General features: G+C 36.6%; 1 protein-coding gene and 1 pseudogene across 1 annotated transcript; one reads left to right on the top strand and one right to left on the bottom strand.

The window, feature by feature from the left end:
- Positions 1-3149: 3149 nt before the first annotated feature.
- On the bottom strand, positions 3150-7747 carry LOC137732792 (uncharacterized; annotated as a pseudogene).
- Positions 7748-20144: 12397 nt separating this feature from the next.
- On the top strand, positions 20145-20636 carry LOC137732791 (glycine-rich cell wall structural protein 2-like). The gene has a single exon (XM_068472061.1). It carries the CDS (start codon positions 20145-20147, stop codon positions 20634-20636), a length of 492 nt encoding a protein of 163 aa, XP_068328162.1.
- Positions 20637-21527: the final 891 nt, after the last annotated feature.

Below are 21527 nucleotides of genomic sequence, written 5' to 3'. Positions count from 1 at the left end.
CATAACATCAAGGGTAAAACAGTCATATCATATAGTCCATGTGTCATTTTCCTATTGAATGTGGTTAAGTTATGTCTCTACAATAGAAGTACATTCTGATCAATGAAAACACAAACAAGCAATTAATAAATCTAGTGGTAATCTTTTTAACTTTTAAGTTTGATGTCTTCAGTTTGAGTCTCTTGAATTGTGAAACCTGCTAGTTCATTTTGGAATTAGCGTAAACACCCTCTTGTCACAATAAAATAATAAGGGGTAATTGACAGGTTAAATACTTAAATTAAAACGTACTAATGAAAAGAGCTTCGCACAAATTTAAAGTGAAAAACGGTGAACTTTTATTGATAACAAGTACAAAAACATGGAAGCAGTAGCAGCATCCAGTGCGACCACTGAAGAAAATTTATGAATAAACATTTGCCGCCAGTTTTAGGAAGAAAGGTGCCACCAAACAGATGCCACACCGCCCTAAACTTACACTTTAATCACGATAGTGTCACCTCTTCTTGTCCAATAGGTGGTTTTGGGTTTGTGAGGCTTTTGTTATTCGATTTATGTTAATATAATTGTGAATTTATTTGATACACTCAAATGATTAAACGATTTTTTATTTGAAAATTTTGGTTTTTTAGTCAAAATGATCTTTGAGATTTACATAACTCCTCACTCAGGTCCCTGAGATTTGAAATTGATAGAATTAGTCCCTAAGTTTGTTCACAATCAATTATTTTGGTCATTTCCTGAAAATCTCCATAAAATAAAGATAAAATGACAAAATACCCTCAACTTTTGTCAAATCATTTTGCTTATTCTTTATTATATTGAGAGTAATTTTGTCATTTGGATCCTTATTTAACATAATTTTTCACCGAATGACCAAAATGATTGATGGTAGACAATCTCAGTGACCACTTTTATTGATTTCAAATCTCAGGGACCAAAGTGAGGAGTTAGGCAAATCCCAGGGACCAAAGTGAGAAATTAGGCAAATCTCACGGATCATTTTGACTAAAAAGCCGAATATTTTTGTAAGGAAGGTCTTTAAATGAAGATTAAGAAATTAGACAATTCCGATTATGAAATTTCTATAGTGAAGCTTTGTTATTTGTAAGTGAGCCCAAGGAAGGGAATGCAAGTCTTATCCTTTCTTTTTTAGTACAAGTGATATTATACACCATTCTACACTAAAGGAAATGGGGGAGGGTTTGAACCAGTGACGCAGTGAGTTAGGAAAATCCTAACCACTAGAGCAATCTACCACTTGTCTCTTTTTATTTTTCACTTTTCATTTTTTGAAAAATTAAAACTTACCAACTTGTTTCTAATTTTCAAAAAAATATAAAACAAAAACAAAATAGTTTTCAAATGGGCCTTAAATAGTCTATTCTCTTGTTAGCATTACTTTTCCTCTTGCTTCACGGACTCTGACACTAAAATGATTCAACTTCACACATATTTTCTTAAAGAAGGGTAAAAGTGGCAAGATCAAGTTGCAGAAGTTTGTAGTACTATAATTTGTATAGATTTTGTCTCCCTTAGATGACATGCAATGCAATGGTTGGGATAAAGCTTAAAATTTAATCATTAAACCACCCCAAATCATTTACAATTATTTCCCTTAATAAGCCATAGGAAGGAGGTAGGCATAGGCTCATAGCCTCATAATGAACTAGTAATAATGTAATTCAAATTTGCCTTTGCTAACAATTAAATCTAAGACCTTAGTGTAGATAATATTGTTTGTTTAAAAAAAAAAAATTTATGGAAGAAAACAACATTTTGGCTAGATTCTCGACAATTTAAGTCAGGGTCAACTAGGCAGCCTGCCATATGCGAACACGCTGAAAAAATTGCCACCCGCAGTAGCACAATGTGCCACATGACCCACACACGACAAAGCTACAACACTGGGTCCCAGTTGCTCACAAATTTGTCGCCCAATCCATCAGAGCCCAACGACTCTTTCCTTCATCGAACGGCTAACATTAACTAGTCATTGGTTCATCCAACGGTCCATATTCAATTGTCGATGCTATTAGAGTCCATATTCAACGGTCCATATTCAGTGAAAATAATAATAAAGAACAAAAAATTGTGTCTTTAGAAGTAAACTATGGGCACAAATAATATATTAGAGTCCATTTTTTCAATAAAGCTGTCAGATAATGTATTTGTGCCTATTTTTTCTTACAATGGGCACAATCCATGGTGCCCTCTTTGGAATGGGAACTGTTTCAGCCTTTTGGTGGTCAAACATACACAAATTTCTCAATTGTATTCTTTGTTTTGTACCCAAAGCTCATTTTTGTTGTAGTGATATAAGTATTTTTAAGTTGAAATATCTATAAAATAAAATAAAATAAAATAAATTAAGATAATCTACATAAATTTTATTTTTGAAAAAGTTACCCAAAAAAAAAAAATTAGGCTAAAACTAAAATTTTAAGACAACCATTCTGGATATTTAAGGATTAACCCAGACCAATGCACATGATCTTAACGTTCAATTCCATCCGCTGTAGCACAATCCACAAACCACAATGGTTTGAGTCGAACAACCAGGTTCAACTCCTTTATCCTCTGCTGCTTGACAATGAACATTCATTCAGGTTCTTATCTGACCCAGATCATTAAAATGGTCACACGAAAACTGGCCATTAAACCCGAAAATGAAAATGCAAAAATCTTGGTAATGTGCTCATGATGTTTGTGCAGTTCCAGATCCTTGAAGGAGATGCTGATGAGTCAGATGTTTCTTGTATTCGAAAATGTTCGTGGATTTTCAGAGAATGGAGCAAGAACAGAAAAAATAAAAGAGCAAATCTTCAATTGAATCACACCGAAATTCACCAAGATTCGCAAAACAAAAAGAAGGAACGAAAATATGATAGTAAAGGAATCGATTCAGCAAAGAACTGAAACCAGATCCAAAGAAAAAGATCGTTTGCATCACCATTCGTTGGCAACAGAGCCATCAACGCCCAATTACGGCTCTGATACCTTAATAACATTTGAAAATTTTAGAGAAAAGAAGGCTTGATTATATATAACTGACTTTATCTAATCATAACAAATTAGTTAACTAATTACTACAACAGTCCACCATCTGAGATCACGACGATAGGTGAATAAGACTCTTACTGTTGACATTTTTTTGATAATATATCAACCAACTTGATGAAGCAGCACAACCGTTCGAATGTTGGACAAAGTGGTGAAGGAGATCATTCTCATTCATCATTTACGAGTATACTATATACAGATGCTTATTACTAATTCAGTACCTCACCTGTTAAGCATCGCTACACAAATGTCCAGGAAAGAACCAGAAATTTGCAAGTTGCAACCTAATCATTACCGGCCAGGCCAACTAGTTGAGCAATTTCATCTTCAAGACGAGAAAAGTTCGTCAAGAATTTGTCGTGAATTTCATCGGAGCCAAATTGAATTTGCTGCCACTGTGACAGGCCATCAACAATAACCTTCATTCCACTCTCTAGCAATTCCATTCCATTCCTAATTCCATCCGGAAGTTTCCTTTTCTTATTGGTTTGCTTCCCACCATTGATCTCTGTTTGCTTTTCACAGTCGATTTCCATGTTTTCACATTCTGATGTCTCCACAATGGCATCTGAAATCTTCTGAAACATTTCTTTCAGAGTTAGACCCTCCCTCGCAAGCAGACGAAGCTGGTCAGAACAAGGTGTCGCTGTAAGAAGCGCTGTTTCCTTCTCGAGATATATCTCAAACTCAGACATGAATCTCTCCACAGTTGCCTCATTTCCAGATTCTAAATCATATGAAAGCGCTGCATTCTCCGGCACAAATCTCCAAAGCTCATTGCAACCTGTCCAAGCAGAAAAATATCCAAATGCTGTAATCGCCCAGTGAACAAATGCCCAATGCTGTTCTCTCAACAGCATGTGATACAACTCCCACAGAGCAGAGATCCTGGCACTTTCCTTAGTTTCATTGATTTCCATATGAGCAAGGCCTGCCATGAAAAGTGCCAGATTTGGTTTGCATTCATACAATTGTGTATCAGTAGCTACAGGTCCTGAGATAAACAGGTTTTCGAGCTCAAAGATTACTTTCACCATTTCGTCAGATGCATACAGGTGCTTCATTTTTGAGATGATAACGAATGTTTCACTCAAAAGCTTACAGTAGTGGTCCTTCATTGGTTTATCTGAAGAAACTTTGTAGTTATGAATGATGGACACTAAAAGCTTCAGGGTCTTCACGTCGTTATTGGATATACTGATCTGGCTGCAGGAGAGGAAAAAGCTTTGTTAAATATATTGGTTCATGAATGCTATTATGAAAGGTAGACAATAAAGAGCCAGGAAAAATTTTATGCAATTATGGAAATGGATAAGAGTAAATGATAGCTAGCACCCACAAAAGAATACAAAAAAAAAAAAGAAAAAAAAAAAACATTTCTCACACTGAAATGATCCAAGAAGCAACGGATACGACAAAGAATAAAGTTATTGAACTAAGAACAGACATATTCAAGAATGCATCGAGGTTTTTATTTACTTACAGAGACTACAATGAAGCAGACAAAGCAAAAACTGGGACACCATATGCACCAGAACCAGAAGATCTCATAAACTTGTCATCAAAATTTTCTACAAGACATGGTAATCAGTAATGATTCTTTGAGTTGTAATACTTCTCAACTTGTCTGAGAGTAAATTCAGTGGAAATCCTTCCATGAACAAGGCTAGACGCATAACTGACGATGACTGAGTTCCCTCATCACTAACAATGGACATGTAAACCTGGTCTACCATAGATTGTGCGCCAAAAGTAAGAAGCATGCTGATTGATCTTGCCAATTTTCAGAGAGCAGAACCAGGTACAAGAACTGATTCAGAAGATGCCACTAACTTCAATAATGAGCACAGTTTACCAATGATGCCACTCACCGTCCCTGGCTCAGCATACTGCAGCATAAAGCACCAAAGTTCCATTACAATCTCCCAGCAAAGGAAGTGAGGATGAAATATATTCTCAAGAAGGAAAGCCTCCAACTCCCTCCAAGCAGGACTGGAAGAGACCACAAGCATGAAGAATTCCAATACATTCAAAAGCGAAGAAAACATAGGCTGCCAGACAGCTTCCACGGTTTCTCCAGAACCATTTAAGACGGGAACTTGCAAAAGCAAAATGGAAGAATATACCTTTTCATCAATTAATATATCCAAGAACCAACCAAGCTTTCTCGTAATCCCAAATATTACATCTACTTCAAGATAAACAGAAAATTTCAACAAACTAAGAAATAACGATACACGACCAAGCAACAAGTCTTTTTCTCCGGACAATGCTTCCCCACAAAAAGAAATGATTTCATCCAATGAACTTATCTTATTAAATTTACTCATATCTCCAGAGACAGCATCTGTGCAGCTTCCTCTTTTGAACAGAGAGTCTAGAATCTCAACCTTGCACGGATGCTTCACTTGAGATGAATTCAGTAACGAAAATAGTAGATCCAAGGATGCTTTCTCCAAGAGTTCTGTGAAAACTTCAGCGGCAGTTTTTAACCGGTTTCATTGCTCAATGAAATTTTAAAGCTTGAGATCATCAGGATGCATTTGTTATCTCCCTCTGTACCAGACATGCTTGAAATGGATACATGGTAGATATTTTTATTGCATTAATCAGATAAAACTTTACTGGAAGAAATGTCTTTCTAGCTTCTGTCACGGAGATGGTTTCATTCAAAGATGATGACCAAGCCTCAGCTGTACATCTTAAAGATTCATTGACCAATGAGACAAGATTTGAAATTATATTGGCTACATTCACCTTTGTTGCGCATACCCCCTCACCAAGCTGAAGCAAAGTGACTACACCTTTCCACGAAAAATTGAGAACCTTTACCAGACTGCCCCCATTATTAGCAGCAACAACGCCTATCTCACACAATTTTTCTATTGTATACTTTATTACATTAATAACGTGATTCATATTGCTGACCCCTTCAAATTCCATTCCAGATTTATCCATCTCAAGCTTTTCTTCCCAAGACTCCCAATTTACAGCTCGAGCATATGCTACACATGGTCTATCTACAGCATCAATGACCTCCAATGTGACCTTTCCTACTGATTCAAATGACCGAATTCTCTACAATTAGATGTTAGAAAGCCCCATGTGAGACATAAGCGGTGTTTTAAAATATATAATAATTTGTTTTAAAATATAATAATGTGAGACATGAGCGGTGTTTTAAAATCAATAAAACTGAATATTTTAGGTTCAATAAAACATAAATATATATTGCACCAGCATGCTCACATGTCAGTGAAGGAAATTAAGGCAGTTAAGAACTAGCATTCTCCTCACTCATATCAAAAGTTCATAGACGAACATCAAACTCATTCACACCATATGCACAAAGAGATCAGTTTTCGATAAATAACAATATACATGCACAACATTTTATGCTTGAATTCTTTAGTCATGGCCCATTAATTGAATTGTCATTTAACAACTTAATGAAAATGTGCCTTCGATTGCATATGCATCAGTCACGCACAAGTGCTCAATGTGCCTCTGACTTGCATAAGTTAGTGCCTAAGAAACCATAAGGTTGGGTCAGATATGAGTAGGACATGGATTATGGACAAATTCAAAGACAACGAAATACAGTATGACCCATTTTAAAAGCACGGGGTCCGTTTGAATAAATATACGTTTAGGAAATTAAAAGAAAAGTGATATTTCAAAAACAAACAAATAGCTATATAAAATTATTTATGGAATCCATACGTATAATTGAGCTGAATTAAAAAGAAATAAGATTTAATCAACACTCTAATACCCAGTAAAGATTCCCAGGCACTTCATTGGAGCCTTAATGTCAATCTTAGCTTTTTTCCTTGTATTAAACATCAGAAATTCATAAGTCCCGACTCACGAAGTACTTAGCAATAGTGGATTTGGCAAAGCATTTCTTTGGTTATTACTAAAATTCATTCCACAAAGAAAATATTTGATAAGTAATTTCTATATCAAAAATATCGAAAAGAAAAAAGTGAAGCCATCCTTTTCGTTAATCGTTCTGTAGCATCTCAAAGTTGTGACATCTTTGAATACAAATTAGTACATAACATATAAGATCTAGTACATAAACTAAGTATTTAATACTTATATCAGATTAATTATCATAAAAATTAGCACCGGAAACACAGTGCAATTGATAAGTACCTTAATCTCTGATATTGAATCTTTGATCAAGTTTAACTGTTCCACCAAGAATTTCTCAACAGTATCCACTGACAGCTTGTCGACAGAAACAGGGAACCTTGCCAAAGCTGAGAAACTAGCACCAGAGAAGATCAGAAGATCCAGAAGCAGCTGCAAAAATGAGTACAATATGAAGAAAACTGAATTTTTACAAGACAGTTGGTGCACCATGCAGCAGACAAATGCTGTAAGCAGTTCATGCATATGGCATGGTGTGTTATGGGAAATACCAGCAACTAAAAGAGCGAAAAAGTTATGCACGTCCAACATGTCAATGAACTTCAGAAAAATAACCCTTTAAGGAAATAAACACCATATACAGTAAAAGGTATGGCTTGGTTCAAGAGAAAAAGAGAAGCTACCTGCAGACATTCCTCAAAGAAAACTAACGGTGTCCGCTATTATTTACCTCAAAGACCAGATTGCCGTGCTCTTCCTCTTGAGACTCCTCACTTGACATAAGAGTCATTTTGAGGTGCTTAACACACCATATGCTAGCCTAACAGATAAATAATCCTCAAAAAGTCAGAATTTAAGGTACCAAGGGTTCCATTGAGGTATAAGAAACTTACACCCTGGCTTTTAATACAGGCACACTGCACGAAAAGACATATTACCTTGATCCCGAGGGCAAGGAAATGTGATTCTACGTATTTTACAGCCACATGTAATATAGCCTTGTTTAACATGCACTGGTTTACGTCCAAGCAAGTATAGTCCTCGCAGAATGTCAAGCTTGTCGTTAAGAATAAAACAATGAACAATAAAATATGGCGAACAGGTCATGAGAAGATTGCATATCGAATTATGACCACTTGCAAAAGACAACCATGTCCTACAACATAGCATCAAATTAAACTTACAGGCAACCATAGGAGCATTGGAAAAGAAAGGGGCAAATAAAAAGTAATTGATCCTTATGCATGACAAATTGGACAATACCGATAATAAACACCTCTAACGAACATTATAGAAATTAATCCTCAGTTTCTCTCTGAATTTGGGCCACACATGACCATGGAGTGTGCCTGAAAAGTAAAGCTCGTTCAAAACAAAATTTGAGTACATCTCCATTGCAATCGTTTCTTAACTTCTCAAACATCAAACGGTATAATATAAACTAAACAGCATTGAATTGGATACTGTTAGACATTCCGCAAGGGATGCCAATTCAGATTTCTCTGATATGTTCAAGTCACCAAGCTCCCTGAGTAGTTCAATACGATTCTCCACTACCTGTAGAACACATGATTTCGAGCCATGATTAAATAAATAAATAAAAACGTGAACTTAAAAAACACAAAATTAACCTCAGCAAATCCTCAAATTAATCGAAAGAATAAAAATCCAATATTTCCCAAAGAAATTGAAACAATCTCAGATTTTATAAAAATTGAGTTCAAATGTCCGTCACGTTACTACAAGAACCCTAGCTGAACACAGTGCAGGAGAAAAAGCACAAAGTGAGAGAAACGAGATTGAAGTAGAAAATGGAAACCTTAATTAAAGTTAGAATTGAATTCACTGAAATTGGGGAAATTGAAATGGAAAACTGGAATTACTTACATCAGAGGATCTAATGGCGTCTTGTATACTCCGCAATTTGTCGCTTGACCTCCCTCCTTCCATCTCTCTCTCTCTCTCTCTCTCTCTCTCTCTCTCTCTCTCTCTCTCTCTCTCCGTGCTACGGAATTTTGGTTTCCCGCCTTTTTAAAAATACGAGGCAAACAGCTAGCGAAGAGGAAGCCTTATTTGCCAGTTGTTTTAAATTTATCAAAAAATGGTGGTGTTGTTGGATTTTAGGACTTGAATAAGATGGCATTTAGATTACAGGGAACTTTAACGTAAAAGTTATGGTACTGTTCATTTTAACGAAAAATTACATTTTTATATTAAAAAGTCAATCCTGGTACTATTCACTTCAACCTTTATTTTGTCCTTATCGTTAAAACTCAAAGTTTTCAAGCCATTTTCATTAGTTTTCCATAGATTATAACCTGAGGAGTTTTGTAATTCTAAATATGATCATTCTTTTTAAAATACACCATTAGTGCTAGATTTATTGTGAAATGTAACTATATTCCAGCCATGAACGAAATACTATTGATTTTAGGAGGACTATACTAAGGAGGATGATAGACCCACTCATGATCTACTAAAAGGCAAGTAGCTTGATTGGTTCGAATCTTGCACTAGGACAAAAACAAACTTGCGCGATGACAAATTGCACAACAAAGCATATTAGGTTGTGCAAAAACATTTCGCACAACATTGATGAAGAAGCGTCACACAATGACATTTTGCGCGATGGGCCATTAGGGGACGAAGCTTTCCGTTGCAAAAATATTTTAGCATGACGAAGGCACACATTTGTTGCGCAATGTTTGAAAAAAAAAGGCGGTAAAATAAAATTGCGCAACAGATCAAATGCGTCGCTCAAAGGGTTTTTGTGCGACATTTTAGTTCATCATTAAGAAAAAACCCTTTGCGCGACGCAGTTGGTCCGTCGCACAATTTTCTAGCGCCAAACCAAGATTTTACCATCTTTTTTCCAATCATTGCACAACGAATGTGTGCCTTCGTCATGCTAAAATTTTGTTGCACGACGGAAAGCTTCATTGCGCAAAGTCGATGAGTATTTTCAGATCATAAAAGCAGTATGGGAGGCAGAAACTGCAAACCAAATTGCAGTAGCTGCCTCCCTCCCACATCCCTCTTGAAAACCTTCTCCAATCCCTCCCGTGCTCTTAAATTTATCATACAAATTTTTCATCTCTCTTCTCCCTTCCTCAGTCTATCCTTATCCAGTAAGCGATTTGATTTTGTATATGTAACTTTGAATTAAGAATTCAAACTAAAACAATTAAATTTATTTTGTACAGGATTTTTGTATACGAATATCATTGAAGAACGAATTTGAAGGTATTTTCTTCGCTAAATTAATCTTTATTAATTTTATCTATTTTACTTAGTTTTAGTAATTATTTTGATTTAATTTATTTGTATGCACATATTTTTGTATATCACAGACAAAATTGTTTTGTGTTGTATGAAGTTAATACTACTTAACTTCGTACACTTTTTTCAAGAAAAGCTTAGTTTCCTGTTTGAGAATTAGTTGGATTTTGTGCATGGATGCGAAAGCATGATTGCGATCCAATTAATTTTTGAATTGTACCATTTTTTAGACAGTTTGGGAATGCATAGTTATGTGTCGTAGTTCACGAATTAGGTTTCGATGGTCGGAACTTTGGTAACAGTTCCTGATATTCTTTGAGTGCACAGTAGATATTATATATCTACGGCATGCACTTGAAGAACTGTAAGGTGATGCTGTCGAAATTTGCCCATGTCGAAATTTAATCCAATAAAACCGTAAATTACAACACATAACTGTGCATTCCTGAATGGGATAGGGCCTTTACCGAAGGCATAAGGTGACAAGACAATAGTTGAAGTTGTTGTAATTCTTGTATTTTTATTGTGATTGCAGACAAAATAGACAGATAGTGGATACAAAATCAGAATAGATGTGCTACTGAGTACTTGGATGGAATAGATGAGTTCATTGAATTCGCAAGTAGGCACAACCTGGGTTCAACTCATATCCGGTGTCCGTGTAGGAGATATAACAACTCAATGAGGGAGACATTCGAAAATGTTCAATTTCTTTTACTAAGAAATGGGATGATGGAGACCTATACTACTTAGAATCATCATGGGGAATGATTAGACCACGCTTTATCTTCATACGCCATACGATGGAGACTGTTGAATCTAATGTGGATCTTAATGAACAAGTTATGGATATTCTAAATGACGTTTATAAATACATCTCGCCCAACACCAATCAGGAAGGGGGAGATGACGTCCCTCTAATCGTGGACAGTAAGCCATTAAAAAACCATGAAAAACTATTGAAAAATGCCAAGTAAGAATTATATCCGAGTTGTGAGAACTTTTCATTGCTCACGGTAACTGTGGAGTTGATGCATGGCAAGATCAAGTTTTGTATGTCAAACAAGTGTTTTGATTACTTTTTGAGAGTTATCAAGAGGATGCTTCCAAAGGATAATTACCCTGTATGCAATGAGCTAAGTTTAAAATGACATCACATAAGAAAGACCAAGATTCCACAAAAGTAATACGTTATCTTCCATTAAAGCCTAGGTTGCAACGATTGTACATGTCGATGCATACCACCAGCGACATGAGATGGCATAAGGAATGACAGGTAAATGACGATGTTATGAGGCATTTTGCAGACGGAGAGGCATGGAATGAATTCGATCGAATATACCCTGATTTTGCAGCTGACCCATATAACATCATATTGGGACTTGCCGCTGATGGATTTAATCCATTCGGGGTTCTAAACGAAATCCAGAACACTTGGTCGGTTGTTGTGTTTCCTTATAATTTGCCACCTTGGAAGTGCATGAAAAAAATAATACATGATGTTGACTCTATCAATTATCGAAGATCTAGGAAAGTCTATTGATGTTTATTTGCGACCGTTGGTTGATGAGCTAAATGATTTATGGGAAAACAGTGTTCATACATACGATAAGTATACTGGGCAAATGTTTACCATGCGAGCATCAGTGATGTGGACCGTAAACGATTTTCCTGCGTATTGCAATGGTTTCCGGGTGGATGATGAAGGGTTATTTGGCATGTTCAATATGCAAGGAGAGCGTAACATCATCTTGGCATGCTAGAAAAGTTTGTTATCTTAGTCATCGTAGATGGCTCCCTTGAGACAACGCGTGGCATCAAAACGATAAAGCCTTCCACGACACAACAGAGACTTGCCTAAGAGCAAGAAATTGGTTCGGTGATGAGATTTTGGATCAGTTAAACCTTTTAGATATTGGTCATTTCGGCGAAAGGGCCAGTATAACTAGACCAACTACATATCTGAACTGGACACACAAGAGTATGTTATTTGAGCTCCTGTATTGGTCAAAGTTAAAAATGAGACAACCTCGATGTTATGCATATTGAGAAAAATGTGTTTGATACTTCGGTCGGGACAATTCTAGACATTGAAGGAAAAATGAGGGACACGATCAAAGCTCGCATCGATTTGGAACAATTAGGCATACATTGAAGAAAGGCCATCTATTTTTTATAGTTAAACCGGATAGGAAGAAAGAGTTTTTCAACTTTATTTCTCCTATAAAGTTCCCAAATGGATGTGCTTCCAATATGTCACGTTGCTTGAATGTGAGGGGATGTAAATTTTCTGGAATGAAGAGTTATGATTGCCATGTAATACTCCAATGCCTTCTTCTGGTTGGTATTCGACACCTATTGCACCTTGATGTGGTGAAACCAATCGTGTTGTTGTCAAGATTTTTTTTGCAATTGTTTGCAAGGTGTTTGCGGAAGTTGGATGTTAAACAATTGCGGGATGACATTGTGAACATCCTATGCAAGTTTGAACAAATATTTCCTCCATATTTCTTTACAAGTATGATTCATTTGCCAGATGAGGCATTGATTGCTGGACCAGTCAACTGTCGATGGATGTATCAAATAGAAAGGTACTTAATTAGGCATCCATATATATAATAGATTCATGATCAACGAATGCTTTGAATAACTTGTACCATACCTTTTATTTGTGCTGATTTTTTGGTGAGTTGAAAACGTGTGTCTGAAACAGGGCAAAGCATGAAGGATCACTTGTGGAGGCATAGGTCGCATATGAGTCGCTTACTTTTTGTGCAATGTATCTTGAAAGATGTTGAGACGACTTTCAATCGTCCTTAACGCAATAATGATGGTGGTGTCAGAAAAGAGAAATTGTTTATTTTTGCCCAAATCATCCAACCCTTTGGCGATCCAGTAAAAGGCGAATTGTTTACCAAAAATGACAGAAATTCCCGAGGAGACGAAGGCAGCAATACGGCATGAGTTGTCAGTTAGTATTTTCATTTTTAACCCTTATCATTGTTTTAATTTTGTTTACAAATTTTATAAACAAAAGTATATTATTTTAATATTATTAAATTTCTTACTATTTTTGTATTATTTTCATATTTCTAGTTCAATTATAATCTTAAGGACATATCCCCCAAGGCCACCGCCTACATAGAGGAAGATTTAGCAACCCGGTACAAACATTGAAAGTGCAAACTCCACACACATTTTAAGAAATGGGATGATCTGGAGATTGCTCGTCTAGAGGGTTGCCCAACGTTGTTGTTGGAGTGACCGAAGGATTGGGAGTGGCTCTGCAAACGTTTTACTAACACAAAATTTGTGGTAAGTATGTACATACAACAACAACAACAACAAAACCTTTTCCCACTAAGTGCGGTCGGCTACATGAATCCTAGAATGACATTGAGCTTAGTTATGTGGCATGTCTTTCATTAGATCCAAGTACTCTAAGTCTTTTCTTAGAGTCTATTCCAAAGTCTTCCTAGGTCTTCCTCTACTCCTTTAGTCCTGAACCTCTATCCCGTAATCACATCTTTTAACCCGAGCGTTAGTAGGCCTTTGTTTCACTACAGTAATCCTTGCTCACTTATCACTGTGCTCGGGCCACACAGCGCGCCATTAACAGGTGACGACCTAACTTTAGCGCAATTTCGTTTGGGATTCATTATCATAAGGATTTGACGCAAAATAGGAGTGCCGGCTGTCAACTACCTGACGCCCTCCCCCTCCTCCTTTATCTGGGCTTAGGACCAGCAATGTAAGATAAGTATGTACATAATATTTTAATAATAATTTATTACTGTTTTAGTTATTTTTTAAAACTTTTACAATAATTTCTTTCAAATAGTCTCACTAACATGTATATTGTGAGTTTAATAGAAGAAATTTGTTGATGGCAAGAAAGCTCGGGAGTCAAAGACACTTTTCCACCATTCTGGTTCAATGCCTTTCTCCTAAAGGGTTGATGCGCGATGTTAGGTAAAAGTATATTGATTTTTAAATTTTATACAATTTTTTTATTATTATGATTAATCGCATTTTCTTAATTTTATTTATTTATTTTTATTCAGGAGGTTTTTAAGTTCCAAAGCTCGACATGTTCAAGGACGTTTATGTTCGACCCGACAATGAGACCGCTGAGCAGCCCCATGTAAGTATATGTAATTATTATTATTCTTATATTTATGAATCGTTCAAATATTAATTACATTTTTTTAATAAATATTAAGTGTTTTTTCTTATTATTACAGGCTGCTATGGTGGAGAAGAACACATGGCATTGCAGCTTCCCCCGGAGACCCTGATCAAGGATGTCACTACACCCGAGAACGCGGGTTTTTAGATTCTGACTAAGACCCTGGATCAATGACACGCCCCAATCCCGGTGTCCGAAGGACAACAGGATGGCCATATTGTGGCTGACACCCGAGGGTGACGCAAGCCATTTCATGAATGCATATGCCGAGAACATGTAAGACATGCATATAATTTTCACGCGTAACAATGCAATATAATAGCCAAAAACAAACCTTAACAAAATAATAGTAATAATGTATGGGTCCAATATAATAGCCAAAAATAAACCTTAACAAAATAATAGTAATAATGTATGGGTCACTGGACCAAAGGAGAATATTCAGCTACCAACAATTTAAAAGTGACAATGCATGGACATGTTCAGAGTATACTACTAATTCGAAATACAAGCGGAAGAGATATTAGAAAGTGCAATTACAAGAGATGTCCTACGCATAGAGGAGTGCACAAATTCACTGATATGGAAATGCCTCGTAGCTCAGATCGTATGCCTCGTTCCTAGGTCCTAAAGGGGCGCAAAACAAAACATGAGTGGACCAAGTTGATATATATATATATACGTGTGTGTGTGTGTATGTGTGTGTGTAATATTAAAACAATTGCTCTTCAAACATACTAACCCCTAGGCTTTAGAAAAACTCATAGTATAATAAGTAGTAGGTTTTCCGAAAACCCTAGCATGCCATAAAACGTTCGTAAAACATATATCATATATAGTGTGCTTAGTAGTGATATCATAATCGCCCGAAGGCACCTACATCACCCACCCGAAGGCACATATATCTTCCGCCCGAAGGCACTACATCGCCCGCCCGAAGGCACATTGTATGAATATCCACTAAGTAATCACAAAAAATCATGAACATAATCTTTCCAAAATATATATATTCGGAGCTCAATAGCTCAAACATCATATCATAAATCCATAGGAGCGTTCTAGCTCAAATCATCATCATAAACCATGTTCATAAGTATATATATTCATAAATATTTCAAAGGATGTAAATTCGATAAAGCATGATATTTCATAAAGTGTAAATCTGATAACTCAATACACGTTTCATAAAACGTAGTCATAAAATCATGCTTTTCATGTATGGATTTCTAGTAATAAAATCATGCGTTTTGGAAGGGTTCCACTCACAGACACTCCGTCACTGAAGAGCTGTTCGAACTAGGGTGGACAAAAACACCATTAACAAACACACCTAAGCACATAAAGGAACCAGTTAATAAAATTCTGCTAAAATGATTGAATTTGGGAAAATGGATAGCAGATTTGAAATCAGGACATCGAAATTAGTCTAGGAGAGGGCCCGGCCAAAACTTGAAAAAAAGTCAGCAAAAAGTCAACATTGACGGTCAACGGCTGACTCAGCCGTGCCAAGCTGAGCCGGAGCCGAGCCAAGCTAAGTCAAGCTGCAAGAGCTCACCGGAAACTGGAATTTTTGGCCGAAAGTTTGGGCAAATTTCAAAACATTGTAACTTTGTCGTTTCTTAACCAAATTCGACCCATAATATATCAAAATGAAGTTAGGAAAGTGTAGAACAAGATTATATCATTTAAAAGCCCAATGGTTGCCGGATATGACCAGAAAATGGCCAGAAAGGTGACTAGTCCGCGGGAAAACTAGGGAACTCGTCAGAAACTGGGTAAACTTTAAACGTTCATAACTTCTTCAATACTTAACGAAATCGAGTGATTCAAAAACAAAGATCATACTTCTTGATAAGACGAAGAGAATGGTGCCTTTATCAATGGCTAACTCGTCATGGTTTGGCCGGAATATGACTCAAAAGTGGCTGTCTTCGCCAAAAAACTGGGGAAGCTTTCCCCGCGAGTTTCCTACGTCCAAACATCACCAAAACTTCTCAAAACTACTTCCAAACATACACCAAGACACAATCTACAACTTTTGGACAAGTTTCGAAGCTTACCATAGCCGAAGAAGGTGGAAACTCGCTGGAGAACTCGATGAACAATGAAACTGCACTGTGTAGCGATGGAGGAGGTGTTTGGGGGGTTTTCTGGGTTCGTGGGTTCACAGGTAGGGTGGTGGTGGTTCCATGGTTATTTTTGTTTGTTGTGGGTTGCTATTTGTGTGTGTAAAGCCCTCGGGGAGGGTTGGTTCCAAGGAAAACCGACAAGAAGAGAGGGAGAGTGTAGAGAGATGTGAGAGTTAGAGAGAGAGAGGCTGACAGAAAATGAAAGGGGACCCCGGGGGGAGGGGGGTGTCACGGGACAAGGGGAAAAGCAAGGGGACAAACTTTCCATTGTGTGTCTCAGTAAGGTCACTAGAGATGAAATGTGGAATACCCGAAAAACGTTCGACGTTTCGAAAATGTAAAATCTTCGTTATAGCTCCAAATTCAAATCCATTCATGCCCACGTGTTCATGGCGATGAGTACAATAAAAATAAACTAAAAAAGTTAGTCATATGCGTTTTAACGAGGTGGTCAACTAAAGTCAACATTCTTGCCACAAAGGCATTTTGGTAAATTCACACCATTTAATATTACAAAAATGTTAAATTAAGGACAGGGTATCACAATCTGACACTCAGTTGTCGTCATGGCAAGGTTATTCAGGGGATGGGGAAGGCACGAGTTTGTGAGACGGGTGCCTCCTCTTCCAGACCGACCACAGGACATGTTATTGCCCTTACAGAGGAAGTGGCACCCCTAAAAGATGGGATTGCGCCCTACGAAGCCCAGATTGCAGCCTTGGAAGCCTAGATTGTGGCCCTGGACGAGAAGATGAGCATGATTTTACAGGCCTTTAAGATGTCCGGCCTCCAAATCCCGATGCCAACACCTAATTCGACTTCTCAGCCGCTTCACCGAGCCAATACCCAGTAGCTTAATGCATCAAACCCGGATGACTATTTGTTGTAGTTATTTTTTTCTATTCGAACAACTTGTACATACATTTTCATATATTTTATAATTAAATACTTTTTCTTGGTTTAATAATTAATGTTTATAGTTTAATAAAAAAATTTGTAAAAATTAAATAAAAAATATTTTGTCAAAAAAAAAAAAAAAAAAAAAAACAATAACTTTGCACGACAATGGCATAATCTACCTACGTTGTGCACCTATCTTTGCGCAACAATGAGAGCAAGCTGCATCACGCAAAATATTTTGCATGACGCAAGTTATTATCGTCGCGCAAATCCTTTTTATGCGACGACGGTGTAAACTAAGTTTAGGGGTGGTTCGGTATGGGATACCATACCGAAACTAGTATCCCGAATCCCAAACCAAAATTTTTCGGGACGGGAATTTGAAGACCAATCCCAAACCAAATTTTCGAGAATCCCAAATTTCGGGAATCCCGAAATATTTTCGGGATTTTGGGACAAATCGGGAATCCCAAATTGAAATATGAAATTACGAATTGTTCTTCAAATATATAATTCAAGAACACATTCATGAACTAGGAATTTCATTTCATTCACACTACCATTTAATTGAACACTGACATGCCTGGCTGTTTTTATCATAGTCAAAATTCAAATTAATTAAACCCTTTTTGCAATATGTGAGAGACAAAAGAATCAAGCCTTCTAAAATCATCAGCCATGGCAGCAGTAATAATAAAATCCACATGAATATCAAACAAAACATGAAAAATATGCAAGGTGTAGGGCATTCCAGGTTGCAGAGCATGAATTAGAAACTACTAGTATCAATTATAAAAGAATAATATATATATATATATAATAATTAATATTATATATTTTCGGTTCGGTATGGGATTCCCGAAATATCGAGAAGCCAATCCCGAATCCCATACCGAAATTTTGGGATCGGTTCGGGATAGCATCCCGAAAATTTCGGGAATTTCGGTTTGGGAAATTTTTGGTTTGGGATCGGGATTTTTTCGGTTTGGTTTGGGATTTTTGGGAATTTTTTCCACCCCTAACTACGTTGCACAAACCCTTCTTTCACGACCTTTGTGCAACAATTTCCACGCGACGAAGGTTTTGCCGTGCTAATTTTCAGGTGACATTTTTGTCTTCGCCCAACAAACTCTACTTCGTCGCACAAATTGTTAATTGTAGCAGTGCAGGGGGGTTGCTCAAGAAATCCTTTCTTTCTCGTCCACTCAGGGGGGTGCAGACACACCTGTGCGGGTTACAGGTGACGATTTTTCAAAATTTTCCATTCATATGACAGTTTTGCATTGTATATTAGTGTAGGTACCTAATGTAGGTACATTCATTAGACTAGGTGCCATTGTGTAGGTACAATAGTCTAGATAAAATATTTTCCTTATTAGGTACCTTAATTTAAGTATGTTGTATGTTGAGGTGCAATGAATTAGTTTAGGTATCGTAGTGTACGTACAATCATACTTTTGTAGAATTCCTCTTATGATTGAAACATAATAGGTTTTCACATGGTATTGCTGTGCTTTAAAAAAAAGCTGCTTCTGCTGTGCTGTGAGAATAAGCAGTTGTGAAATAAAGCAGCAGAGTGTTTGGTAAACTTTTTTGTAAAAGTGCTTTTGAAAAAAAAAAAAGCAGTATTATAGTGTTTGGTAAACTTTTATGTAAAACATATGTGAAAAAAAGCCGGTTTTTCAAAGCTGGGTTTTGCATCTTCTTGTTTTTGGCTTTTTTTCACCCAAAACTGTGGAAAAAAGCTGAAGCTGAATGTTTACCAAACACAAAAATAGCTCCCAGCTTTTTTTGATACCAGCTTTTTTCAGAATCACCTCAGTACCAAACCAGCTTGTAGTGATCCGAATATACAGTGGGTTAAATTTGGATGGAGGATCGAAAGTAGTTTAGTTGATGCTAAATTATGTGAAGTTCAATTTAATTAAAACAACAAGAAATGAAGATATAAATGAGATTTTAAAAGAGTAACCTTTTTTTTAATGAAAATAACAATTTTTTGAAAATGAATTGTAATGTGATATGAATACTGACATAAACATAGAGTCAAAAGATTATATTTAATTATGAGATTTATCAAAATTTGAAACTTATCAAGATTATAATATAGTTCTAAAAAATGAATGGTCTCACAAACTTTTTTATTTATGACCTCAAACAATGGACAAATCTGAAACCTCTTGAATAAATCTGAAGAGACTAACATTTAATTAAGTGATCATAAAAATGATTTTGAATTTCGATAAATTTTGCAAGAATAATATTGAAGAGAGAAATTCTAAAAATTAGACTGTTTAAATTATTAAAAAACAATAAAAGAACATATTCCATAAGGATGTTACTCAAACAAACCTATTTGAGAGATTTTTTAGCTCCCTCATAATTATTGTTACACTGAAGAAAAGTAGGACCAAACACGTACAGGGCCACATTGGAACAATAAACTTTCTGGTCTGATTTTCATCAGAATCACGGACCCTGTCCCATGCATAATGGTCAAGCTCCAACAATTACAATCAAGTCAGTACTAACAAAAACGAGGTCGTCTGCCCTGCCCTCACGAGAGTTACAGTCTCACAGATTTACATGGTGCCATGCATGCAACACATTTTCTTGTATTTTCATTCAAAGTTCTTATTCTTATATAAATGCATTACGTTTGCCAAGTAAAGCACTATGTAAGCTTTCTTATTGACGCATCAAATATGAAGGAATCCTCTTTCATGTTTAATGTGCTCCTCCTAGTCCTAGTGTCGTCGGCTATATTAACATCCGTCAGTGGTAGCCACATGCCCAAAAGAGATAATAGATTGGATGAGAAGAAAATTAATTGTAGGCGGCCGGATGAAAGCAATGGCGACAATTGTGGTGGCTACAAAAGTGGTGAAGAGGGCACTGGAGTTGCGGGTGGGAATAGACTTCAACAGGACAATAAGTGTGACGCTGCAGGTACTGGCCGAGGAGATGATTGCTGTGGCTGTGGAGAAGGGAGTGATAGTGATTTTGGTGGCAATGGTGGAGGTGGAGGTGGTGGGGGCGGGGGTGGGGGAGGTGGAGGGGATTCGGGTGGATATGGTGGAGGTTTTGGTTTTGGGAACAGTGGAAGAAGTGGTGGTGGTGGAGGTGGTGGTGGCGGCGGTGGTGGAGGAAATGGGGGAGGGGGAGGTGGTGGCGGTGGTGGAGGTGGGGTTGGCTAAAGAGAGAGTGCTCATGTTGGTCATATACCTGTAAAAACTTGTAATAATTCATAAAAGAATTGTGGCCTTGTTTCTAGGCTGCATTAATCCAAAATAAAGCTTAATTCCCTTATTTTATTTTCTGTAAATTGACTATCTGTTGATTGATCTTTTATAGTATGTCTATGCATATATATGCAGTAATATAAAACATTTAATGGATTTACATAAACATGAAATCTGTCTGATCATTTCCTGGGACTTCCGATTCTATCCAAGAAATTAATTAGTACCGGTGTACATATTATGTTGAGTAATGTTGACACAGTATATATTATTTCAAATTTCAACTCATGTGCCAGTTCCAAAAGACAGTAGTAATTTTCCCGAGGTAATAAAGAAAAATAAAGAGTTTGAGGTTGGAATGCATGTTCAGTATTTCTTTGGAAAAGTATAAACCTAGAATTAAGAAAAGTAAATAAAAAAGAAGGGAAGCACTCAAAATATCTCATTTTGCACTTCAAATTTTTTATAATTAGAAAAAAAAATACACTTATAAGGATGTAGAATGAGAGTTTTGGAGTGCTAATAACAGTTCCCAAAAAGAAAACATCACATATACTGCACTGCATAGCTTTTAGGGTCCAAAAATTTCACCAACAAGTCCAATTGTATCTTAAAGCTCAATTATCGCAAAAATGTCACAAGCTACTTAAATTCATGCAAAAGTGCGAAAATGAGAGGCATGTAAATTTACAATCACGCTACATCAATAAAATAATAATTTACCAATTGAACATTTGCATAAACGTACCATGCCCATGCAAAACATGTGTATTTATATATCATGCCAACCCATGCTATTAACGTTATAAATAATATCAATCACGGTACATGCTTGAGTGGGCCCAA

Source organism: Pyrus communis, chromosome 4 (genome assembly GCF_963583255.1).
Source record: "Pyrus communis chromosome 4, drPyrComm1.1, whole genome shotgun sequence".
In the NCBI taxonomy this organism is placed as follows: Eukaryota; Viridiplantae; Streptophyta; class Magnoliopsida; order Rosales; family Rosaceae; genus Pyrus; species Pyrus communis.
Note: the sequence above shows the minus strand (reverse complement) of the source record. Positions and strands in the feature narration are given on the sequence as shown.

Coding starts and splice junctions, on each gene's coding strand:
- LOC137732791 (XM_068472061.1), top strand. CDS start 20,145: ATGAAGGAATCCTCTTTCATGTTTAATGTGCTCCTCCTAGTCCTAGTG.